General features: G+C 39.5%; 1 protein-coding gene across 11 annotated transcripts in view; it reads left to right on the top strand.

Moving 5' to 3' along the window:
* TNRC6A (trinucleotide repeat containing adaptor 6A) overlaps window positions 1-27026 on the top strand; it is a 203106-nt gene that overhangs the window by 82988 nt on the left and 93092 nt on the right. For 6 of the 11 annotated variants that reach the window (XM_060285738.1, XM_060285739.1, XM_060285744.1 and 3 more), the window contains 2 exons: window positions 23207-23254; window positions 23364-23423. In XM_060285738.1, coding sequence (XP_060141721.1) covers window positions 23207-23254; window positions 23364-23423 — 108 coding nt within the window. Of the gene's footprint in view, window positions 1-22667; window positions 22837-23206; window positions 23255-23363; window positions 23434-27026 lie in introns of those variants that run through there. The other 5 variants (XM_070043777.1, XM_060285740.2, XM_060285741.1 and 2 more) reach the window with 4 other exon arrangements.

Raw genomic sequence — 27026 nt, 5'->3', positions numbered from 1 at the left:
TTCATAAACTGTTGGCCAGGTTATAAATTGGCACAATCTCTTTGAAAGGCAATTTGGTGATACTTATCACATTTAAAGATGTTCATAAACTTTGACCCAGTTAGTCCACTTTTATGAATCTGTTCCACAGATATCTCAAGCACATTAACAAAGTTGTAAATAGAAGAATTTTTTTTTAACAATCACAAATTAACAGAAAAGTTGGAAGTACAGAAAAAGAACTTTTTTCTCCCTGAACCATTTGAGAGTAAATTGCTGACACAACCTGAAAATAGACCCAAATCCATGCCACATCACCCTGGAATAAATTAGTGTATATTTCCTACGAGCTAAGAAACTCTCTTGCATAACCTTAATACAATGATTGAAATCCAGAAATTAACATTAATATCATCTAATCCTCAAACGCTTTTCAGGTCCATAATTATCTGAATGATGTCTTTGTAGGGAAAGGATCCAGTTCAGAATCAAGCATTGTTTTTGTTTGCCGTATCTCTTTAAACTCCTTCAGCCAGTCTTTCCCTGATTTTCATAACCTTAACACTTAAAAAAATGACAAGTCAGTTATTTTGAAGAATGCCCCACAATTTAGTTGGTCTGAGGTTTCCTCATGATCAGGTTCGAGTAATGCATCTTTGACAGGAACGGCACAAAATGATGCTGTGTTCTTCTCATTGCATCCTACCAGGTGGTGCTAGATTTAGAAGTATCCGTCTCTTGATGATGTTCACTTTGATCATTCGACTAAGCGGGTGTCTGTCAGGCTTCTCCAATGTAAAGTTACTCGTTTTCCTTTTACATTTTTGAGTATTTTGTGGGAGGTGTTTTGAAATTATGTAAATATCCTGTTCCTTTTGCCAAACTTTTTTTTTTGGGGGGGGGGACAGCTTTATTGACTCACATATTTAAAGTGTATAATTTGATAAGTTTTGACATTATGTATACAGCTGTGAAACCATCACCACAATCAAAATAGTAAACATATCCATCACCCCCAAAAGTTTTCTCTTGCCTTTTTGTAATCTTTCCCTCTCGTCTTGCCCTGAATCTTCCCCATCCCCTGGCAAGCACTGATCTACTTTCTATTACTATAAAATAAGTTGCACTTTCTAGAATTTTATATAAACTGAACCATACAATTTGTACTAATTTTGGTCTGAGTTCATCCATGTTGTATATATCAATAGCTCATTCCTTGTAAGTGCGGAAGAATATTCCACCATATAGATTTATACCAGTTTGTTTATCCATTCTTCTGTTGATGGACAATTGGGTTGTTTCTAGTTTTGAAGTGTTACAAATGAAGCGTCTATGAACATTCATGCACAAGTCTTTGTATGGACAAATGCACTCATATCACTTGGGTAAGAATCTGGGAATGTAATCACAAGGTTAAAAGATAGGTGTGTGCTTATCTTTTTCAAAAAAACTATCAAAATGGTTTTCCAAAATAATCGAGTAATTTTACATTCCCACCAGCAGTGTATGAGAACTACAGTTGCTTCACATCCTTACCAACAATAGTATAATGAGTCTTTTTAATTTTGGACATTTTTTATAGGTGAGTAGTGGTATCTTATTGTGGTTTTAATTTGCATTTCTCTAATTACTAAAGCTTTCGAGCATGTATATATCTTATTTACTGAAGGTCTGTTCAAATCTTTGGCCCATTTAAAAAAAATAGGTTGCTTTCTTATTATTGAGTTTTGTGACGCCTTTTTGTATTCTGGATCTAAATTCTTTATGTGATTTGCAAATATTTTCTCCCAGTCTGTGGCTTTTCATTCTCTGAACAGCATCTTTTAAAGAGTGGAAATGTTTAATTCTGATACTTTATGGACTGTGTTTTTGGTGACTATGAAATCATTGCCTAACCCAAGATCACAAAGATTTCTCCTATATTTACTTCCAAAAGTAGTTGAGTTTTTTTTTCAAAGTTTTTTAGTTTTTGTTTTCATGTTTAGGTATATTATCTATTTTGAGTTAATTTTTGTATATGATATGAGGTAAGGGTTGAGGTACTATTTTTTGCATATAAATATCCAGCAAAATTTATTGAAAAGATTATCTTCACTCCACTGAATTGTCTTTGCTGAAAATAGATTGACCATATGTGTATAGGTTTATTTCTGGACTCTCTGTTCTGTTACATTGATCCATTTGTCTATCTTGATAACTGCTGCTTTCTAGTAAGTCTTGAAGCTGGGTTGTCTACATCCACCAGTTGTTTGGTCTTTTTCAAGGTTATTTTTGCTATTATATGTCCTCTACAGTTCTAGATGAGATTTAGAATCAACTTGTCAATTTTTACCAAACTGCCCCCCCGCAAAAACCTGATGGGATTTTGATTATCATTACATTAAATCTATACATCAAATTGGAAGAACTGACATCCTAATAATACTGAGTCTTCCGATTCATAAACACCATATATCTCTGTTTATTTAGGTACACTTTAATTTCTCTCAGTGATATTTTGTAGTTATCAGGGTATAGGTTTTGCACATGTTCTGTCAGATTTATCCCTAAGCATTTCATATTTTTGATGCCATTGAAAATGGTTGTGATCTTTAATTCCAAATTCCTATTGATCATTGCTATTGTATAGAAATATAAGTGATTTTTGTATGTTGCTTTTGTATCCTACAGCCTTACTGAACCTACTTATTAATTCTAGTAGCATTTTTGTAGATTCCATTGAACACTCTGCATAGAAAGTGAATAAAGACAGTTGTACTTCTTCATTTCCACTTTTTTGCATTGACTGGAACTTCCAGAACAATGTTGAATACAAGACGTTCGAGCAGGCATCTTTGTCTTATTCCTGATATTAGAGGAAAAATATTCAGTATTCCATCATTAAGTACAATGTTAGTTGTAGAATTTTTATAGATACCTTTTATCATGTTGAGGGAATTCCCTTCTATTCCTAGTTTGCTATGAGGTTTTTTTTGTTTAAATAAGGAATAAATATTGTATTTTGTCCAAAGCTTTCTCTGCATCTATTGAGATGACTATGTGGTTTTTCTTTCATAGTTTTATAATATGATGAATTACATTGATTTCATTTCTGGGATAAACACCACTTGGTTGTGGAATATTTATATGTCTTTTTATATATGGTTGGGTTTGTTTTGCAAAAAAAATTTTAAATTCATGCATTTGTGTTCATTAGAGATGTTGGTCTGTAGTTTTCTTTTCTTGTAATATCTTAGCCTTTGTTACTGGAGTAATTTTGACTTCCTAGAAGGAATTGGGAAATAGTTCCTCCTCTTTGATTTTATGGAAGAGTTTGGTAGATTTTTACATTATTTATTTCTTAAATATTTGCTAGAATAAATGAAGAAACCTTAACCTGGAGTTTTCTTCATGGGACAGTTTTTAAATATAAAGTTAAAGTTTTAAATAGATAAAGGACCATGCAGGTCATTTCTTTCTTCTTGAGTGAGTTTTTTAGTTTGTCTTTCAAGGAATTTGACCATTTTATGTAAGTTGCTGAATTTTTGGCATAAGCTGGTTCACAATATTCCCTTATTATCATTTTAATGTCTATTGAATTTGTAGTGTTACCGCCTCACTCATTTCTGGTATTACTGCTTTGTGTTTTCTTTTTTCATGGCTAAACATTTATGAATTTTATTGATAAAACTAGTTTATCAAAGAACTAGTTTTTTGCTTCATTGATATTTCTCTCTCTCTCTCTCTCCCTCTCTCTCTCTCTTTTTTTCTCTTTCACTTATTACCATCCTGATCTTTATTATTTCCTTTCTTATTATTTTGGGTTTCATTTGCTTTTCTTTTTCTAATGTCTTAAGGTAGAAACTGAGGTCATTGATTTGAGACCTTATTTTCTAATATAGATATTTAGTGTGCTATAAATGTCCCTCTAAGTACTGCATTAGGTACATTCTACAAATTTTGGTATATTTTCATTTTTCATACTTTATAACTTCCTTTTTGATCTCTCCTTTGACCCTTGGGTTATTTAGAAGTGTGTTATTTTGGGCTTCCCTGGTGGCGCAGTGGTTGAGAGTCCGCCTGCCGATGCAGGGGACACGGGTTCGTGCCCCGGTCTGGGAAGATCCCACATGCCGCGGAGCGGCTGGGCCCGTGAGCCATGGCCGCTGAGCCTGCGCGTCCGGAGCCTGTGCTCCACAGCGGGAGAGGCCACAGCAGTGAGAGGCCCGCGTACCGCAAAAAACAAACAAACAAACAAACAAACAAAAAAAAAGAAGTGTGTTATTTTGTTTCAAAATATTTGGGGATTTCTCAGATCTTTTTCTGTTATCAATTTCTAATTTTATTCTGTTGAGTATGATAATATGCCGTGTATGATTGGAATTCTCTTTAATTTATTGAGACTTTTTAAGGCTAAGGATATTGTTTATCTTCATAAACATTCTGCATGCAGTTGAAAAGGATGTGTATTCTGCTGTTATTGTGTGGAGTAATCTGTATATGTGAATTAAGTCAAGTGGTTGATAATATTATTCATGTGGTCTATGTTCTTACTGATTTTCTGTCTACTTGTTCTATCAATTATTGAGCGAGAGGTGTTGAAATCTTTGGCTACAATTGTGGATTTGTCTTTTTCTCCTTTCAGTTATGTCAATTTTTGCTGTTTTGAAGCCCTCCTAGCAGCTGCATAAACTTAGGATTGTCGTGCCCTCCTGATGAAGTGACCCATTATCATTACAAAAGAATCATCTTTTTCCCTGGTAATAGTCATTGCTTTAAAATCTACTTTGTCTGGTATTAATATAACCACTTCAGCTTTCTTTGGATTGGTGTTAGCCTAGTTTATTTTTTCCATCCTTTTGCATTTAACTTGTTTGTGTCTTAGTATTTAAAGGGGTTTCTTGTATGCAGCATACAGTTGGATCCTTCATTTTTATCCATTCTATTTCTGCGTTTAATTGAGATGCTTAGACAACTTATATCTGATGTGACCTGGTAGATTGAAATTTTAGATTTTGGCTATTTGTTTTCTGTTTGTCCTGTTTGTTCTTTCTTTCCATTTTCCTTTTTTTTTTTTTTTCCTGTATACTTTTAGTTCTGTAATTTTTATGACTTCATTTTACTACTTTGTAGGATGCCAAGAACTTTTAATGGTTGGAGGACAGTCTTTTAACAAATGGCGATGGGAAAACTGGATATCCACCTGCAAAAGAATAAAGTGGAACCCTTACTTTACACCTTTTTACTCCTCTGTTGGCTTATTAGCCATAACTATTTATTGTATTATTGTAGCAGTTGCTGCAGGGTTTACATTTACAGTCTTAACTTATCACAGTTTACCTTTAAGCAATAGTATACACCTTAGTAAACAGACATTACAACAATACATCCATTTCTCCCCTCCCAGATTTTGTGTTACTTTGTCTTACATTTTATTTCAGCATATGTTGTCAACCCCACAATATGTTTTTCTCATTTTTGTTTTAAACAATTATCTTTTAATGATATTTAAATAATAAGAAAAATATTTTTCATAGTTATCTATGATTTACCTATGTAGGTACCATTTGCAGTGCGCTTTATTCATTTATATAATCTGGATTTCTATCTCGCTCATTTTCCTTCTGTCTGAGGACTTCATTTTACCACTTTTTTTTTTTTTTGTAGTACAGATCTGCTGGTGACAATTATTTCAGATTTTCTAAGCTTGAAAAGTCTGTCTTTATTTCATCTTTAATTTTAAAAGTATTTTTGAAGGTAATAGGATTCTAGATTGACTAATATTTTTTTCTTTTAATGCTTGAAATATGTTCCATGTCTTCTTGCTTGCATTGTTTCTAACAAGAAGCCTGTTGTTATCTGACTCTATTCCTCTAATCCTTCCAATATTTCCCAATCTTGAATTATTTCATGACATGAAGGCATTATTCAGTTCTCAGCTAAAGACCCAAACATGACCCTCTGCAGATCTCCAGAGCCCTCCATGTGTGTGGTTCTCTGCTTTCTGGGCCTCTGACCTGTCAATCTAGCCACCTTGAATGCTCTAGACTCTCAGCTACATTGTCTCAATTCAGGGAGTCCTCTCTGCTTGGGTTCCCCCTCCCTGTACCACTGTACCATAGCCTGGAAACTATCCTCAAACAGTAATCTAGGGCAATCATAGGGCTCGCCTCATTTGTTTCCCCTCTCTCAGGGATCACTCTCTTTCACTCCTTGATGTGAAATATCTTAAAAACTGTTGTTTCATAAATTTTGTTTGTATTTTTAGCTTTTTCAGAAGGGAGGGTAAATAGAGTTTTGGTTGCTCCACCTTGGTTGGAAGTGGGTGAGGAAGCCCCTATTCCTCACCTAATGTTTAATGAATGAATGAATGATATACATTTGTGTCTATGCAGATGTATAGTTTCCTATTTTATTCAGAGGGTTATAATCCCTTACTATATTTATTTTAGTGTTAAAATTACCCTAAATTTGGTCAGTGGGTATAAAAAAATTTAAATATAAAAATGCTCAATGCAGCATTTCTTCATCAAAGCTAACAGACTGAGAGTAAGGGAGATTTGCCCTCAAGGCAAAGCAGGTGCCATTATCACTTGTTCAATTCAGAGGAAAAGGGAAACAATAACTGATTACTTTAGCAGTAAATGTTGAGGAACCTGGTAAGAGGTAGATGTACCTACTTTATCCTCAACAAAACAATGAAGGTGCCTGGTGGATCTGGTGGGAAAACAAAAGCATTATGAAAGAATGTTACTTGCATCTGTAAGATAAAGCAAAACCCAGCAGATCTAAAAAAGTAAGCAGATGTCTAAGAGAATCTATTTCTTGCTGGTAGTCAAGATGGTCACAAGCAGGTACCTGGGAGAACAATGATGCTCCTTGACACACCTGGTGGGACTGCTTGGAAGAAAGACAACATTCATTCTTCATCATTCAACAAATATTAATTCAATGTTTGCTACTTCTGGGCACCACTCTAGGTACTGGAAATACAACTCTGAACATCACAGACAAGTCCCCACTCTTATGGACCTTACATGGCAGCAGTGACTGGATAAAATGAATTATCTCATGAGAACATGTAAGATTCCAGCCCTAAATGCTCAAGGGGTCCTTTCTAGGGGGGCTGTTTCCACCTGAATAGGAGGGGAAAACAATCAGTGAAGTCTAGGTTAGTTTTGATACATGAATCCCATCTATATTAGTATGAGGTCCAGAGAACCTCAGCGAAGGTTTATTAAAGTAGGAAGCATTTGAGCTGGGCTTTGAAGTAGAAGTTTATGTTAAGTAGACATAATAGGAGAGATGTTCCACCCAGAAGAAATAACATGTTTAAGTCAGAGAGGCTTTGGAAAACATGAGAAAGTAGCAATAACTCAGTGTCACTGGAACACAAAATAGGAATTCTAAGAAATAGAGTAGGTTATGTAGTAAGAGTTCTTGAAGAAGGGTTCTTTTATGCTAAGCAAGGGGTTTCAGTTAATATTCTATAGAGTACAGAGATCTCTTTAAGAATTTTTAGGTCCTTCAGCTCCAGTACGCTACCCTTCTGCTCTGTTGGAACCTGTGCTCAAGATCCTTAATTACAGCCACTGGGTTCTGGGAGAAATTGTGGAAAACTAGACAAGTAAAGTCAAAGTGAGTTGCAGATACATTAGAAGGGTGGTTCAGCCGTGTAGCTGACAGGGTCTTGGTGAATCAGCCAGGTGTCAGGCCTGAGCCTCTGAGGTGGGAGAGCCAAGTTCAGGACATTTGTCCACCAGAGACCTCCCAGTCCCACATAATATCAAACAGCGAAAGCTCTCCCAGAGATCTCCATCTCAACACTAAGACCCAGCTCCACTCAATGAACAGGAAGCTACAGTGCTGGACACCCTATGCCAAACAACGAGCAAGACAGGAACACAACCCCATGCATTAGCAGAGAGGCTGCCTAAAATCATAATAAGTTCACAGACACCCCAAAACACACCACCGGATGTGGTCCTGCACACCAGAAAGACAAGATCCAACCTCATCCACCAGAACACAGGCACCAGTCCCCTCCACCAGGAAGCCTACACAATCCACTGAACCAACCTTACCCACTGGAAGCAGACACCATAAACAACAGGAACTACAAACTTGCAGCCTGAAAAAAGCAGACCCCAAACACAGTAAGTTAAGCAAAATGAGAAGACAGAGAAATACACAGCAGATGAAGGAGCAAGGTAAAAACCCACCAGACCAAACAAATGAGGAGGAAATAGGCAGTCTACCTGAAAAAGAATACAGAGTAATGATAGTAAAGTTGACCCAAAATCTTGGAAATAGAGAAAATACAAGAAACATTTAATGAGGACCTAGAAGAGCTAAAGAGCAAACAGGGCTTCCCTGGTGGCACAGTGGTTAAGAATCTGCCTGCCAATGCAGGGGACACGAGTTCGAGCCCTGGTCCAGGAAGATCCCACATGCCGCGGAGCAACTAAGCCCATGCGCCACAGCTACTGAGCCTGTACTCTAGAGCCCACGAGCCACAACTCCTGAGCCCATGTGCTGCAACTATTGAAGCCCATGCTCCTAGAGCCTGTGCTCCACAACAAGGGAAGCCACCGCAATGAGAAGCCCATGCACCACAAGAAAGAGTGGTCCCCGCTTGCCGCAACTAGAGAAAGCCCACATGCAGCAACGAAGGCCCAACACAGCCAAAATAAATGAATAAATAAAATTAATAAAGAGAAAAAAATAAAGAGCAAACAAACAATGATGAACAACACAATAAATGAAATTAAAAGTTCTCTAGAAGGAATCAATAGCAGAATAACTGAGGCAGAAGAATGGATAAGGGACCTGGAAGATAAAATAGTGGAAATAACTACTGCAGAGCAGAATAAAGAAAAAAAGAATGAAAAGAATTGAGGACAGTCTTAGAGAACTCTGAGACAACATTAAACGCACCAACATTCGAATTATAGGGGTCCCAGAAGAAGAAGAGGAAAAGGGACTGAGAAAATATTTGAAGCGATTATAGTTGAAAACTTCCCTAATATGGGAAAGGAAATAGTCAGTCAAGTCCAGAAAGCACAGAGAGTCCCATACAGGATAAACCCAAGGAGAAACACACCAAGACACATATTAATCAAACTATCAAAAATTAAATACAAAGAAAAAATATTAAAAGCAGCAAGGGAAAAACAACAAATAACGTACAAGGGAATCCCCATAAGGTTAACAGCTGCTCTTTCAGCAGAAACTCTGCAAGCCAGAAGGGAGTGACAGGACATATTTAAAGTGATGAAAGGGAAAAACCTACAACCAAGATTATTCTACCCAGCAAGGATCTCATTCAGATTTGATGGAGAAATTAAAACCCTTACAGACAAGCAAAAGCTAAGAGAGTTCAGCACCACCAAACCAGCTTACAACAAATGCTAAAGGAATTTCTCTTGGCAGGAAACACAAGAGAAGGAAAAGACCTACAATAACAAACCCAAAACAATTAAGAAAATGGTAATAGGAACATACATATAGATAATTACCTTAAATGTAACTGGATTAAATGCTCCAACCAAAAGACAGAGACTGGCTGAATGGATACAAAAACAAGACCCATATATATGCTGTCTACAAGAGACCCACTTCAGACCTAGGGACACATACAGACTGAAAGTGAGAGGATGGAAAAAGATATTCCATGCAAATGGAAATCAAAAGAAAGCTGGAGTAGCAAGTCTCATATCAGACAAAATCGACTTTAAAATAAAGACTATTACAAGAGACAAAGAAGGACACTACATAATGATCAAGGGATCAATCCAAGAAGAAGATATAACAATTGTAAATATTTATGCACCCAACATAGGAGCACCTCAATATATAAGGCAAATGCTAACAGTCATAAAAGGGGAAATCGACAGTAACACAATCATAGTAGGGGACTCTTAACACCCCACTTTCACCAATGGACAGATCATCCAAAATGATAATAAAGAAGGAAACACAAGCTTTAAATGATACATTAAACAAGATGGACTAATTGATACTTACAGGACTTTCCATCCAAAAACAACAGAATACACTTTCTTCTCAAGTGCTCATGGAACATTCTCTAGGATAGATCATATCTTGGGTCACAAATCGAGCCTTGGTAAATTTAAGAAAATTGAAATCATATCAAGCATCTTTTCGGACCACAACGCTATGAGACTAGTTATCAATTACAGGAAAAAAAATATGTAAAAAATACAAACGCATGGAGGATAAACAATACACTACTAAATAACCAAGAGATCACTGAAGAACTAAAAGAGGAAATCAAAAAGTACCTAGAAACAAATGATAATGAAAACATGACGACCCAAAACCTACGGGATGCAGCAAAAGCAGTTCTAAGAGGGAAGTTTATAGCAATACAATCCTACCTCAAGAAACAAGAAACATCTCAAATAAACAACCTAACCTTACACCTACTGCAATTAGAGAAAGAAGAACAGGAGACCCCCAAAGTTAGCAGAAGGAAAGAAATCATAAAGATTATATCAGAAATAAATGAAAAAGAATTGAAGGAAATGACAGTAAAAATCAGTAAAACTAAAAGCTGGTTCTTTGAGAAGATAAAATTGATAAACCATTAGCCAGACTCATCAAATCAATAGAATTAGAAATGAAAAAGGAGAAATAACAACTGACACTGCAGAAATACCAAGGATCATGAGAGATTACTACAAGCAACTCCATGACAATAAAATGGACAACCTGGAAGAAATGGACAAATTCTTAGAAAAGCACAACCTTCTGAGACTGAACTGGGAAGAAATAGAAAATATAAACAGACCAATCACAAGCCCTGAAGTTGAAACTGTGATTAAAAATCTTCCAACAAACAAAAGTCCAGGGCCAGATGGCTTCACACGTGAATTCTATCAAACATTTAGAGAAGAGCTAACGCCTATCCTTCTCAAACTCTTCCAAAATATAGCAGAGGGAGGAACACTCCCAAACTCATTCTACAATCCCACCATCAACCTGATACCAAAACCAAAGATGTCACAAAAAAAGAAAACTACAGACCAATATCACTGATGAACATAGTTACAAAAATCCTCAACAAAATAGTAGCAAACAGAATCCAACAGCACATTAAAAGGATCATACACCATGATCAAGTGGGGTTTATTCCGGGAATGCAATGATTCTTCAATATAAGCAAATCAATCAATGTGATACACCACATTAACAAATTGAAGAATAAAAACCATATGATCATCTCAATAGATGCAGAAAAAACTTTTGACAAAATTCAACACCCATTTATGATAAAATCCCTCCAGAAAGTAGGCATAGAGGGAACTTACCTCAACATAATAAAGGCCATGTATGACAAACCCACAGCCAACATCATTCTCAATGGTGAAAAGCTGAAAGCATTTCCACTAAGATCAGGAACAAGACAAGGTTGCCCATTCTCACCACTATTATTCAACATAGTTTTGGAAGTTTTAGCCACAGCAATCAGAAAAGCAAAAGAAATACAAGGAATCCAAATCGGAAAAGAAGAAGTAAAACTGTCACTGTTTGCAGATGACATGATACTATATATAGAGAATCCTAAAGATGCTACCAGAAAACTACTAGAGCTAATCAATGAATTTGGTAAAGTAGCAGGATACAAAATTAATGCACAGAAATCTCTTGCATTCCTATACACTAACAATGAAAAATCTGAAAGAGAAGTTAAGGAAACACTCCCATTTACCATTGCAACAAAAAGATTAAAATACTTAGGAATAAACCTACATAAGGAGACAAAGGACCTGTATGCAGAAAACTATAAGACACTGATGAAAGAAATTAAAGATGATACAAGCAGATGGAGAGATATACCATGTTCTTGGATTGGAAGAATCAACATTGTGAAAATGACTGTACTACCGAAAGCCATGTACAGATTCAATGCAATCCCTATCAAACTACCAATAGCATTTTTCACAGAACTAGAACAAAAAATTTCACAATTTGTATGGAAACACAAAAGACCCCGAATAACCAAAGCAATCTTGAGAAAGAAAAATGGAGCTGGAGGAATCAGGATCCTGGACTTCAGACTATACTACAAAGCTACAGTCATCAAGACAGTATGGTACTGCCACAGAAACAGAAATATAGATCAATGGGACAGGATAGAAAGCCCAAAGGTAAACCCATGCACATATGGTCACCTTATCTTTGATAAAGGAGGCAAGAATATACAGTGGAGAAAAGGCAGCCTCTTCAATAAGTGGTGCTGGGAAAACTGGACAGCTACATGTAAAAGAATGAAATTAGAACACTCCCTAACACCATACACAAAAATAAACTCAAACTGGATTAAAGACCTAAATGTAAGGCCAGACACCATCAAACTCTTAGAGGAAAACATAGGCAGAACACTCTATGACATAAATCACAGCAAGATCCTTTTTGACCCACCTCCTACAGAAATGGAAATAAAAACAAAAATAAACAAATGAGACCTAATGAAACTTAAAACCTTTTGCACAGCAGAGAAAACCATAGACAAGACGAAAAGACAACCCTCGGAATGGGAGAAAATACTTGCAAACGAAGCAACTGACAAAGGATTCATTTCCAAAATATATAAGCAGCTCATGCAGCTCAATATCAAAAACAACAAACAACCCAAACCAAAAATGGGCAGAAGACCTAAATAGACACTTCTCCAAAGAAGATATACAGATTGCCAAAAGAAACATGAAAGGATGCTCTATGTAGCTAATCATTAGAAAATTGCAAATCAAAACTACAATTAGGTATTACCTCACACCAGTCAGAATGGCCATCATGAAAAAATCTACAAACAATGAATGCTGGAGAGGGTGTGGAAAAAGGGAACCCTCTTGCACTGTTGGTGGGAATGTAAATTGATACAGCCACTGTGGAGAACAGTATGGAGGTTCCTTAATAAAACTAAAAATAGAACTACCATACGACCCAGCAATCCCACTACTGGGCATATACCCTGAGAAAACCATAATTCAGAAAGAGTCATGTACCACAATGTTCACTGCAGCTCTATTTACAATAGCCAGGACATGGAAGCAACCTAAGTGTCCATCAACAGATGAATGGATAAAGAAGATGTGGCACATATATACAATGGAATATTACTCAGCCATAAAAAGAAACGAACTTGGGCTATTTGTAATGAGGTGGATGGACCTAGAGACTGTCATACAGAGTGAAGTAAGTCAGAAAGAGAAACAAATACATTATGCTAACACATATATATGGAATCTAAAAAAAAAAAAAAGGTTATGCAGAACCTAGAGGCAGGACAGGAATAAAGATGCAGACGTAGAGAATGGACTTGAGGACATGGGGAGGGGGAAGGGTAAGCTGGGACGAGGTGAGATAGTAAAATAGATAGCTAGTGGGAAGCAGCCGCATAGCACAGGGAGATCAGCTCGGTGCTTTGTGTCCACCTAGAGGGGTGGGAGGGAGGCGCAAGAGGGAGGGGATATGGGGATATATATATACACATAGCTGATTCACTTTGTTATAAAGGAGCAACTAACACACCATTGTAAAGCAATTATACTCCAATAAAGGTGTTAAAAAAAAGAAATTTTAGCAGCAGCAGCAGCACCTGATGAGACTTACTTGTTAGGAAACCAGTTTGGCAGCAGTGTGGATATTTGGATAGAGGGAGGTTAGCAAGCATGGAAGAATCATTCCTTCATCCAATAAATTTTATTAGGGGCCTAATATGTACTAGGCAACATGCTAGATGTGACAGATATAGTGAGAACAAGGCAGTTATTGTCCTTGCTCTCTTGGAGCTTACAAAGAATCTGGAGAATCAAAAATTAAACAAATAATGATAGAAGTACTACATTACAGATGTGATCATGCCAGAATGCAGAAGTAGAGGATGCCTTTAGAATATGTAATTGGGAGACCTAATAAAGTCAAGGCAGGTGGTGGTCAAAAAGTCTATCCTGAGGAAATGACATGTGGTTGAGAGCTGAAGGATGGTAAGGCTGGGTGAAGAACCGGACACGTTTTAGAAAACGAAAGAAAAGCCCTTTGCAGAGTTCTCTGGTGGTCCAGGGGTTAGGATTTTGCACTTTCATGGCTGCGTACCCGGTTCAGCCCCTGGCTGGGGAACTAAGATCCTGCAAGCCATGTGACATGGCCAAGAAAAAAAAACAAAAGCCCTTGGATTGAATTGTCTGGAGCAAGGAGAGAGGGGTGGTGGCTGGAAATAACACTGGGCGACCTTGCAGACCATGTTAAAGTTACTGGGCTTTGAATCAAGAGCCCTGGAAAGCCTTTGAATTATTTTAAGTTCAGGAGTACGATGATCACGTTTTCAATTTCAGAAAAATCACTGAGGCTGCTGAACGGTGAATGATTTCATGTGAACATGTATAAAGCTGGTGAGGATGTGGTGCATCAGAGCCCCTCCTGCGATTGGAAATGTAACCTGGTGTAACCACTTCGGAAACACTGTATAGCTTCTCATGTAGTTAAGGATGAACTTATTCTGTGATTCAGTATTTCTATTCCTAGCTATTTATCCAAGAGAGATAGAAACATATGTCTACTGTCCACAGAAAAAGAAAAAAGAAAGAAAAAAAAAGACTTGTACAAGAATACAGCTTTATTCATAGCAGCTTTATTCATAATAACCTCAAACTGGAAACAACTGTCAGTTAACAAGAGGATGGTAAACAAACCGTGGTACATTCATTTAATGGGATAATTCTCAGTAACAAAAAGGAATGAACTTCTGACACATGCAACAATACGAATGACTAGGATATGTTCAGCAAGAGAAGTTAGGCACAAAAGTATATATATATACGTACTATATGACTCCATCTATATGAAGTTCCAGAACAGACAGTACTAACCCATAGTGATATAAATCAGAAAAGTGGTTTCTTGGTGTCAGGTGTGGGGGGGGGCAGGGGCGGGGGGGGATCAGGTGAGTGATGAAAAGGGGCACAAGGGAATTTTCAGGGCTGACCAAGTGTTCTATGTAGTGATTTTGGTTACACTAATTTTGGTATTTATTTTGACAAACAACTACACAGGTGTATTTATGTGTCAAAACTCGTCAATTTTTTTTTACTTCAAAAGTGTGCATTTTATTGTATGTAAACTATACCACAGCAAAAAAGAAAGGGAAATAAAAGTGAATCGGTGGCGTTTTCAGGGTATACCATGGGGGCTGGCAGTGGAGAAACAGAGGAAGGGAAAAATAAGAGAAGTTTGGAAACAAAGTAACAGTGATATATTGGATGAGAGGCAGGGAAGAGTCAAAATTGACTCAGGCTTCTGGCTGGGGCAGCTTAGTGCTGGGTATTACTGCTACCTGGGGGAAACTGTCTCTTTGGGGACAGGTTTGTGTGTGGTGGGGGGAATGGGACAGAGAAGGAATAAGGCTAAATTCTTTTATTTATTTACTTATTTATGTATTTATTTATTTATTTTTGGCTGCATTGGGTTTTCGTTGCTGCGAGCGGGGCTACTCTTCGTTGTGGTGCGCAGGCTTCTCATTGCGGTGGCTTCTCGTGTTGCGGAGCACGGGCTCTAAGCACGCGGGTTTCAGTAGTTGCAGCACGCAGGCTCGGTAGTTGTGGCTCACGGGCTGTAGAGCGCAGGCTCAGAAGTTGTGGCACACAGGGTTAGTTACTCGGTGGTATGTGGGATCTTCCCAGACCAGGGCTCAAAACCCCTGCCCCCTGCATTGGCAGGTGGATTCTTAACCACTGCGCCAGCAGGGAAGTCTGGAATAAGGCTAAATTCTGACACATCAATCTGAGAAGCATCGATTGTCCCCATTATACTACCCTTAATCCTCTTAATCGTGCCTTGCTAGGTTGTCACTGGAGTAGCATTCCTCTGCTCTTTCCTCAGTCCACAGCAATGGTTCTCCATAGGGTAATATTTCACCTCCACTCCTCAGAGGGGTGGGGGAAACTGCTGAAGGAGTTTGGGCTGTCACAAAGAGGTGGGATTCAGTGGAGAGGGGCTGGACAGGGACAGTCCCACAAAATGTAGGACCCCCCCCCGACATTCTCATGAGTGAAAGCATGTTTGTAATTATCCAAGGACCTAACTCTTTACTTTATTCAGCATTACTATACACTTAAATTTTCATTAATTCAATGTTCCCCTAAATTGAAAGAGAATTGTTCTCTAGTTGTTCAGAACTTGACTGAGAGTTGTCCTCTCTTCCAGATAAATTACATCTCCAGCATCACTACAGTTCTTGGTGTATGAGTAGTTATTTCAACACTGCTGCATTTGTAGAAGTGATTCAACACATAGGTGCCAGGATCTGCCGACTTTACTGAGTCTTCCAGTGTAGACCATTACCAAGTGTTTACATAGTGAAAGACATTTTATTTTATTTACTTTCCTTTGACTTCTTTATTTCAGACATGCCATTTTATGTGATTTTAAAATTATATGTTAGGTAGCTTATACTATCTATGATGATCATTTAGGGATAGAAAGGGTGGTGTTAAAAATATTTCTTATCAAAGGGAGCTGCGGGGTCTAATTGAGTTGAGAAAAAAAGATCTACAATGTAGTGGTTAGTGATCTAGGCTCAGAAGCCAAATTGCTTGATTTTTACCACATTTTAGGTGACTCTGGGCAAGTCAATTATCCTCATCTGTAAAATGGGGATAACATCATTGGGCTGTGTGAGGACAATGATAATGATCAGTTAATATATATATATATATTTTTTTATTTTTATTTTATTTTATTTTTTTGCGGTACGCGGGCCTCTCACTGCTGTGGCCTCTCCCGTTGCGGAGCACAGGCTCCGGACGCGCAGGCTCAGCGGCCATGGCTCACGGGCCCAGCCGCTCCGCGGCATGTGGGATCTTCCCAGACCGGGGCACGAACCCGCGTCCCCTGCATCGGCAGGCGGACTCTCAACCACTGCGCCACCAGGGAAGCCCCCAGTTAATATTTTTAAAGCACTTAGAACAATGCATAATTGGCATGTATTAAGTACCAAATAGATTTCAGTTAAATAAAATAATTATACTCTTTCCAGGAAATCTCATTTGTGTTCATGTTTTCAATATCCATTTATACATTATTGTGAAAATTTTTCTAAATTTAAAAATATTTTGAGTGAGCTTTGTCTAAATATATAGATTTCATGATGGTATTTGGTAGAGACTTGGGAGAAAAAATAATCCTTTCAAGTACATAATTTTTCAAGTATTAGGCTAGTCATTTACCCTTCTTAGATAAGGAAGAGAGGGTTGAAGAATTCTTAAGCTCTGGTAACCTCGGAAACCAAAGGAACAAAAAACCCAAGGAAGAAAGACAAATGGAGAAAAGATCTTATTTACGTTTAATTTTGTACAGCCTCTGTTTCTTACTATGCTCACTAAGAAGAAGCAAGAAGCTTCCTGAGATAGTTACAGATTCTTCCAGAGCTATTCCATAAAAAGCTATGGTAGGAAAGTCAGTTAATGTTATATACAAATTCTCAAACTGGAAACTTCAACCATAAGGCATGCAACATATTATAACATTCACTTAATCTAGAGAATATGCTTGTTGTAGGAAATGGCATTTGCTTACTTAAACCAGCTATGTTAGTGAAACCCATTACTCTGTACAGAACCTTGTTTCTGGTTTTGTTCCTAATTGTTTATACAAGTAAGTAAAAATGGGGGCACCAGTGGATTTAAAGCTAAATACAATACGAAGCCTGTTTTCATCCACAATAAGGACCCACAGTTTAAGCCTCCAGCCTGAGACCCTTCCTCTGCTGTTCCCTAGGTGCTGGGTTGGCTGCCCCTTATCTTTCAGCTCTCAGATGAAGCTTTACATTTTCAAAGAAACCTTCTTTGACCACACAATCTATGTAATGTTCCTTTGTTTCATGCTTAGCACAACATTTCTTTCCTTCTGTGCACTTGTCATAGTTTATAATTATACACTTCATAGTTTGCTTTAAAAAGAAAAAATCTGTCTGCCTCTTAAGACTTAATGGACAGGAGTAGTTGCTCCTGTATTGCTGAGAACTGGGCCCTAGCACAGTACCTAGCACATATATTTGTTGCCCAGACAGACTGGCATTTTAGCATTCTGGGGTACACAGGTGAGATATGGGCTAAAAATATGAATTTGAGAGTCATCTACATTTAAATAGTATTTAAATACAAGAGAAAGGATGGAATTACCCATCCAAAGGAGAAAGTTGAGAGACAGAGAAGGGGAAGAGTCTGGAACAAAGCCTTGGGGTTCTCCAACATTTATTTGGTACAAAGCAAGAGATGATGGCAAAGGATACAAAAACAAGAAATGGCTAGAGAGGTAAAAAGAAACCCAGGAGAGTGTGCTGCCAAGACATTCTGGAAAAGAAGCTCTCTTAAGAAGGCAGGACTGGTCAGCTGTGACAAATACAGCTAAAAAGTAAATCAGGGGCTTCCCTGGTGGCGCAGTAGTTAAGAATCCACCTGCCAATGCAGGGGACACGGGTTCCAGCCCTGGTCCGGGAAGATCCCACACGCCGCGGAGCAACTAAGCCCATGTGCTGCAACTACTGAGCCTGCATGCCGCAACTACTGAAGCCCACGTGCCTAGATCCTGTGCTCCGCAACAAGAGAAGCCACCGCAATGAGAAGCCTGCACACTGCAACGAAGAGTAGCACCCGCTCGCCATAACTAGAGAAAGCCTGTGTGCAGCAATGAAGACCCAACGCAGCCAAAAAAAAAAAAAAATGAAGTAAATCAAGAGCAGGATAGAAATGTTACTATTGAGCTTGAGAGCTTCAAGGTCATTTCTGACTTTGATAAGAGCTGTTTGTGGGGAGGAGTGGGGATGTCAGGTTAGAGTGGGCTGGGAAAGGAGGTGAGCAACTGGAAGCAGCTGGTATAGAACACCTTTCCAAGAAGTTTTTCTGGGAAAGAGAGGGAAAAAAAGAAAAGAAATGAAGCTGGAGAGGAATGAGGCATCCATGGAGTTGTTTTTTGTTTTGTTTGCATTTTTTTCTTATTGTGGAAGTTACTAGAATATGTTTGTATGATGATGGGAAATATTCAATAGACAGACTAATTATTAATAAAGAGAAAGAATAATAAGAGAAGACCCCTTAGTAGGCTATTTTTTTTTTTTTTTTTGCGGTATGCGGGCCTCTCACTGTTGTGGCCTCTCCCATTGCGGAGCACAGGCGGACGCGCAGGCTCAGCGGCCATGGCTCACGGGCCCAGCCGCTCCGCGGCATGTGGGATCTTCCCGGACTGGGGCACAAACCCGTGTCTCCTGCATCGGCAGGCAGACTCTCAACCACTGCGCCACCAGGGAAGCCCTTCTTTTTTCTTTTTCTTTTTTTTTGGCCACACCATGCAGCATGTGGAACTTCCCCAACCAGGGATTGAACCCATGCCCTCTGTATTGGAAGCATGGAGTCTTAACCAATGGACCACCAGGGAAGTCCAGTAGGTTTCTGATAAGGAATCAGTGCTGGTTTTCTGTTGTCATTCTTCTTTGACCTACCCCTATGCACCAAGTTTAAGAGATAATCAAAAAGTGATTAGCATACCTTCATAATGCAGCCCTCTAGGAGTCATATGTGATTGTGTCAAACCACTCTGGAAAGATCTTCAAGAAATTACATCTTCTCAGCTTCCCTGGAGCTGGGAATTAGTTCCAGGGTTTCTCAACCTTGGGTGCTATTGGTATTTTGGTTCAGATACTCTCACGCTGGGGGGATTGGGGCTGTGCTGTGCACTGTAGGATGTTTAGCAGAATCCCTGGCCTCTACCTACTAGGTACCAGTAGCATCCAGTTGTGACCATCAGAAACCAGAAATTGCTAAATCTTTGTGTGAGGGTTAGGGAGCCAAATTGCCCCAAATGAGAATCAATGATTTATTCAAACCTAAGAAAGTCTAATTTTTTTTTAAAAAAATCAGTTAATCTTAACAGCTGTGTAAATGTTGATAAATATTACATTGCTTTATGCTTTTGTGGAAAACTATTCATAAACCTGGTATGAAAGCATACTGTTCTATATACACATGTTCATTTTTTTAACTCCTAAAGAAATGCTGTAATATAATTTTTAATGCTTTAAGTAGAAAGAACAATAAAAGAAAACAAACCCAAATATATGCATGGATGAATCGAACTTAGGGATATGGCAAGAAAAGGAAAGTCACTAGCATTTATTTGGTGCCCCCTACATTTTACACTTCGTAAACCAGATTAAAAAAAATTTTTTTTTACATGCTTATTGTATAAAAATGGGAAAAAAAGCCAGATACTTTAAAAGAAGGAAATTAAAAACTATATCATCAGTTAACATTTTGGTACATATGCTTTAGGACTTTCTGTGCATCCATTCATTCCCTTATACATTAACTTATTACACATCTCCCTGACAGAGGACAGGAACTGGGCAGTCAAGGGAGGTTTTGTTTCTTTTTAATGGGAGAGATTTGGGCATGTTTTAAAGGCAACGAAAGGATCAAAGCAGTAGAAAGAGGAAAATGGGATGATCCATAAAGTGAGGTTTCTGAGAAGGAATGGATTGCAAGCACAGAGTTGGAATCATCTTTAGATTGGGGGGAGAAAGCGTTGTGAGGGACTTCCCTGGTGGCGCAGTGGTTAAGAATCCACCTGCCAATGCAGGGGACACGGGTTTGAGCACTGGTCTGGGAAGATCCCACATGCCGCGGAGCAACTAAGCCCATGCGCCACAACTACTGAGCCTGCGTGCCACAACTACTGAAGCTCATGTGACTAGAGCCCGTGCTCTGCAACAAGAGAAGCCACCACAACGAGAAGCCTGCGCACGGTAACGAACAGTAGCCCCCGCTCTCAGAACTAGAGAAAGCCTGTGCAGCTACGAAGATCCAGTGCAGCCAAATATAAAAAGAAAAAAAAGAGAAAGCGTTTTGAGAGGATGGAAAGAATACACACATATGCACACGAATATATGTATCTTATTGTATATACAGGTATGTATATTGCTGTATCTACCCGTAGGTATCTTGTATCTACATGTAGGTATATATTTTTACTTTATGTACACATATGTAGCTTACTGTCTTCATATATAAGTATCTTACTGTATCTACATGCTTTGACAGTGTGAGCTACTTAGGAACTTGCTTTTTTAGTTATTCTACTGTAACCATTTTCCGCTGTGCCATTACTCTTCCTCTCCAGCATTTTTATAGTATCCTAACGCGTGCAGTAGTGCAGTTTTTTTTTTTTAATAGATCTTTACTGGAGTGTAATTGCTTCACAATATTGTGTTAGTTTCTGTTGCCCAACAAAGCAAATCAGTCATATGCACACACACGTCCCCATATCCTCTCCCGCTTGAGCCTCCCTCCCATCCTCTTTATCCCACCCCTCTAGGTCATGGCAAAGCGCAGAGCCGATCTCCCTGTGCTATGCTGCTGCTTCCCAGCAGCCAACTATTTTACATTCGGTAGTGTATATACGTCGATGCTACTCTCACTTCACCCCAGCTTCGCCCTCCCATCCCATGTCCTCAAGTCCATTTTCTATGTCTACCTCTTTAATCCTGAACTAGGTTCATCAGTACCGTTTTTTTTTTAAGATTCCATATATATGCATTAGCGTACGGTATTTGTTTTTCTCTTTCTGACTTTGTATGACAGACTCTAGGTCGAACCACCTCACTACAAATAACTCAATTTTGTTTCTTTTTAAGGCTGAGTAATATTCCATTGTATATATGTGCCACATCTTCTTTATCCATTCATCTGTTGATGAACATTTAGGTTGCTTCCATGTCCTGGTTATTGTAAACAGTGTACTGTAAACAGAACAACCACTATGGAGAACACTATGGAGGGTCTTTAAAAAACTAAAAATAGAACTATCATATGACCCAGCAATCCCACTACTGGGCATGTACCCTGAGAAAACCATAATTCAAAAAGAGACATTTACCACAAAGTTCATTGCAGCACTATTTACAGGAGTTCAGTTTTTAAAGCCATGTCGTAATGTTGGACATTTTGGCCGTTCACAATTTTTCACCACCACCAACGCAGGACTTAATATCACGATGGTGACATTATCTGTAGCTATCTAGGATTATTTTTTGAACAGAAGTTCATGCAAGTGGAATTGCTGAGTCAAATGGTCTGCAAAATTCGAAGGATAAAAATCGCTTCTAAACCTGTCATCCTCAGGTATGCATTATTATCTGAGGAGGAAACAGAGAAGCAGAGAGGTTAAATAATTGGCCCAAGGTCAAAAATAATTAGAAGTGGCGGATTTCAAAAGCAGCGAGGAATCATCATGCTGCGGCTGGGGTAGAATTTGCGGTTTATGCGATTTTTTTTTTTTTCTGCTGTGTTTTGGTGGGGGAGGGGCCGGGCAGCAGGGAAGGAAACTTGTGTCGCAGCAAAGAAGGAGGAGAGGGACTCAAGTCAGAATCCGAGGCGGCCGTGCCAAAAAAGGCTGGGCTCGGAGTTCGGCGGGGCCCCCTGCCGCTGTGCGGGGCGCCTCGGAGGCTGTGATCCCTCCCCCCCCCCCCCCCAGGGAGGTCCAGCCGGGGACCGCGCCACGCCGGGGTGGTTGCCAAGGGCCTACCCAGCCTGCTGCTCTAGTTGCTAGGACCTCCATCTTGAGGCCGGTGGCCGCGGCACCCCCGGAAGGGGTTGCCGAGTGGGGCATTCACTTCCGGTTTGGGGCCTGCAGCAGCGGCGGCGGCGGCGGCGGCGGTGGCGGCGGCGGCGGCGGCCTCGGGTCGGTGTAGAAAATGGCGCTGGTGCAGCGGCTCGGGCTTCTCCCCGCGGCGCTACGGAGGGCTTGAGGCTCGCGAGCCTCACTCGCCGCGCCCCACTTGCTCGTGCACTTTACACACATGAGGTGAGTGGGGCGGGGGCCTCCCTCAGGGCGGGAGGAGCCTCGGGCGCTGCCGCAGGGCCCCCGATTGCGGGCTGCAGCGGCGGCGCCGGGCGTCCCCGAGATCTCGGGCCTCGGCGCGAGGGAAACCGGCTGCGCTGCTGCGGAGGCCGGACGGGAGGCCCGGAGGGGCGGCGCTGCACGGCTGGGGCCAGGCCGGGGGCTGCGGCTCGCTCGCGTCGCCTGACCGCAGTCGGGGTTGCAGCCCCGCAGCTTTGTGAGCCCCCCCGGGCTCCCCTCCCCCTCCCCATCCGGCCCCGGCGCGAGCCTCTGCCGCAGCAGCTCCGTTTTCATGCGCATCTCTCTCTCTCTCCCTTTTTCTTTTCTGTTCTAGAGAATTGGAAGCTAAAGCTACCAAAGACGCAGAAAGAAATCTTAGCAGGTAAGATGGGCGAGCTTACCGCCTCTCGACCTATTAATCTTGTATTTCCACTCTGGCTCGACCTTGCTGGGTTTAGAAGTTACCCGGTGTCATTTTCTTTCGCACGCAGGGAGCAGACACGGAGAAGAGGCCGGAGGGAATACTGCATGGAGGGATTGCGGGGAGATGCGTAATTACGCGTGTGTTCCTTTCTTTGGGGGTGGGGGGAACACAGCGAAAAGCAATTCTTGTAAACTTAGTTAAAGCATTCTCACCCTTTTAGAATTTAATTAGGGGACTTGTGCATTAATTACTATTGTAAATGGTTGCAGGCATTGTGTGACTCATGATTGAGGCGGCCCTTATGGCGGGCTGTCAAACTGTTTTGGCTTCCCCGTTATTACTTTGAAACTCAAATTGTTGCCTTTATAAAAAGATACTATGTGTTCGCATTTTTTTTTCCAACACATTGTAGTCAGGCGGATTCTGTTGCACTGGAAAGAAACAGTGTTGCCCTTGAACTTTACCAAGCATAAACTGCGTTTTGTTTTCTTCTGAAAATACATTTATATCTACGTTCTGTATGTGCTCTTTTTATCAGCTGGTAAAATAATTAAAAATCTGTTCCAGTAAGTGGCTCTCATTCCTCTTGGACCTGAGTGCTTTTGCACTGGTAATTTAAATCTTCACCACAAAGGGGTTTTTTGGTTTTTTTAAACGATGCCTTTATGGAAATGTTGAGCTTTATTGAGCTGTAATTGCTTAAGCATCAGGGCATTGCACCATATTTAACTCTTTTTCACATTCATTTTCTGTCTTACAGTCTTTTCCTTTCTTATTCGCCGTTTTCTTTTGCATCGTATTGGGACACTCAGAAACTTCTAGATTAACCTAATCAGTGAGCAGCTTTCTTTCACTTGAACAGAATAAAATAAAATTTCTCTATCTCAGGTCTTAATGTAGTTTGTGCTTGGTGATTTTAAGTTTTATGTTTGTGTTGAGGTTCTTAATTAACATTCACAGTTCAAATCATCTGAATATTTTTCAGTATATGGAATCATTTCAAACTGCTAGTCTTTTGAGTTTTATAGATATTAATTTGTTAAAGTGATCATTAAAGAATCTGTTAAGTCGGTGAAGGATGGACGTCATCGTCTTACCAAATAAGAGATTTTCTGTTATTCAGAATAATTACAGGATCATTTAAAGGAAATCAAACCCGATGTCACTGACTAACTGTTGGATATTTAAATAAGTTTTGTCAAAAGCTATTAAAGAAATGTTAAGATATGAAACCGTTAAATAAAAGAGGTTGAATTTTTAAGGTGTAATGTCAGAAAGGAGCTTGGAGGTATCAGTCTGTTTCTCTTCCTTTTTTTGCTTTGTCAGGTAACTATATCAGTGTAATTCCTTTGGAGGTTTTCTGGGACTATAAATTAAAAATTGTCTCTACCACAGGTATAATTTTTATATGCTATTACAGTTGGATAGAACTTGGAGTCTCTGTATCATCTATGTATGAGAGTCTGAATCCCAGCTTTGGCACTTACAGTATGACCTTGACTCTTGGCAAATCACTTAGCCTCTCTGTTCCTAATCTATAAAACAAGAGGTTTGGGCCAGCTAGTTGCTAAGGTCTGTTAGGTCCCTAGGGTTTTATAAAAAGGAGTCAAGTGTTGTCCCTGGCCACAGAGAGCATGTGCAGTCTAGGAGGAGGACTGTCATGGGTACATAAATAACTAATACAAGGTAGATGATGTAAGAGTCAAAAGAAGATACCATTCCATTCATATACTTAAGGCTCTTCAGTTGGTCAGAAGGAATGAAAAGGAAAAACAACAGGGCCCTGTGTACTAAGGACCTTGTGAGAGGGGAACATTTCCTAAAGGTTAAAAGTTTCCTGAGGCGGGAGAGAGATGATTAGGTGGGTAAATGCTTCCTTTCAACTCCATCCTTAGCTCTGTGCTTCCTTTTTCACAAATAAGGAGAGTATGTCTTTACCCATTTGTGCTCTCCCCAGGAAGGCATTATCCTATATTCATTCAGTAACCATTTCTTGAGCATCTTATATGTTCCAAACGGAAGACTAGGCACTAGGGAGGGGAAGAATGGAAGTAGCTGAATTTATTGAGTGTTTTTTCTGTCTGCCTGGCACACTTTTCTGAAGGTCTTATATTGACTCATCTGATCCTGGAACACTGTGAGGTAGGTACTTTTACTGTTCCTGTTTTATAGGTGAAGACTTTGATGCACAAAGAGGTTAAGTAGCTTTCAGGAGGCCACACCACTGGTACGCTTTGGACTGTATTGTGTTGCTTCACAAGAGGCATGGTTCTTCACCTTGAAAAATTTGAAAAAATCTTTGGGGAGGCACAACCCACACATACAAGCAACACTTCTAGATCAGAATTTCTCAACCTGGGCACTGTTGACATTTTGACCAGATTATTGATTAGTGTGAATTCTGCCCTGTGCATTGTGGGATGTTCAGCAGCGTCTACCAGAAATACTCAGATGTGACAATCAAAAATGTCTTCAGATACTGCCAGAGGTCCCCTGGAGGGCAAAGTCACCCACACTGTTGTAGATCTTCATGTTTCACGAAGATAACCAAACATTTGGATTTTTAACGTTAAATCTTTAAATGTTAAATATCTTTTAATACCATGGAACTCCAAATTCCCATTGTATAGACCCCCTGTTTGGAAACTCTAGTCTCTGAATGAATGACAAAGTTACATTGCCATTCTCCCTTCCCTCTGCTAAACTGCAAACCCTCAAGACAGCATGCCAGGTAGCCCGTGCCAGTTAAACAAAATTGGCACAATAGATAAGTTTAGTTGCCCACACAAGGTAAACTATCTAATTTACTGTTGGCCATTAAAATTGTCACTTTTTGTCGGTATCCTGGGCATTCAAAAGAGAACTGTAATGTCTAGATGTGTGAGATCGCCATTGGAACTAAATTTTAAAGAATGGAATCAGTTTTGAAAGGCAGAGAAAAAGGCACTGTAGGAACAACAGCAGAAATGAAGGCACAAAATCCAGAAAGTATAGGGTGGGGGCAGGTGTCGAGTTTCTTGAATATCAGGTTGAGGACTTTTTGCATAAATCTTACATTGTGGGAAGCTACTACGTGCTTTTAGGTAGGGTGGTGATAGGATAGAAAAATGATAACTAGTGACCTGGGCAAGAGGTGTGATGAAGACATGAATTAAAATGGTAGTAGAAAGAGGGGAGAGTGTGAGATACTGAAGATGTGGAGTATGGGGTTTGGCAGCTACCTAGTCTGTGATTAGTTGTGAGAGGAGTGAATACACGGGGTCTCTGTCCAAGCTGAATGGGAGATTGACCCAGCCTCTGAACAGAACAGATGTGAGAACAGAAATAGGAGTTTGGAGAGATAAGATGGTAAGTTACAGTTTATAGTTGTAAAAAACCTCTTGTAACTCAACTTATCTAACTTAAAAATATATATATACCAAAGTGATAGAATCATTGAATATTTAGATCTGGACCATGATCCCAGCCAATATTCTGATCCCTTCATTTTACAGATGAGAAAGCTATGGTCAAGGTTATAGTCTCTAACAAGTGACAGAGCTGGGATTCAAACAGGCCTTTTGACTCTCACTATAGGGTTCTTACAGCTAGGCACCATTTTGTTTTATATTGCACAATAGAAAAGAGATAACTTTGATTTCTCCTTTCTTTCTGAAAACGTGAGAACAATTCCCTCAATATATTTTGTGACCATTTTACTAATTTACTGTAACATAGGGTGTGTTGTCTA

The sequence above is a fragment of the Globicephala melas genome, chromosome 15 (assembly GCF_963455315.2).
Source record: "Globicephala melas chromosome 15, mGloMel1.2, whole genome shotgun sequence".
Taxonomy (NCBI): Eukaryota; Metazoa; Chordata; class Mammalia; order Artiodactyla; family Delphinidae; genus Globicephala; species Globicephala melas.
This window is presented reverse-complemented; position numbering and strand designations above follow the sequence as displayed.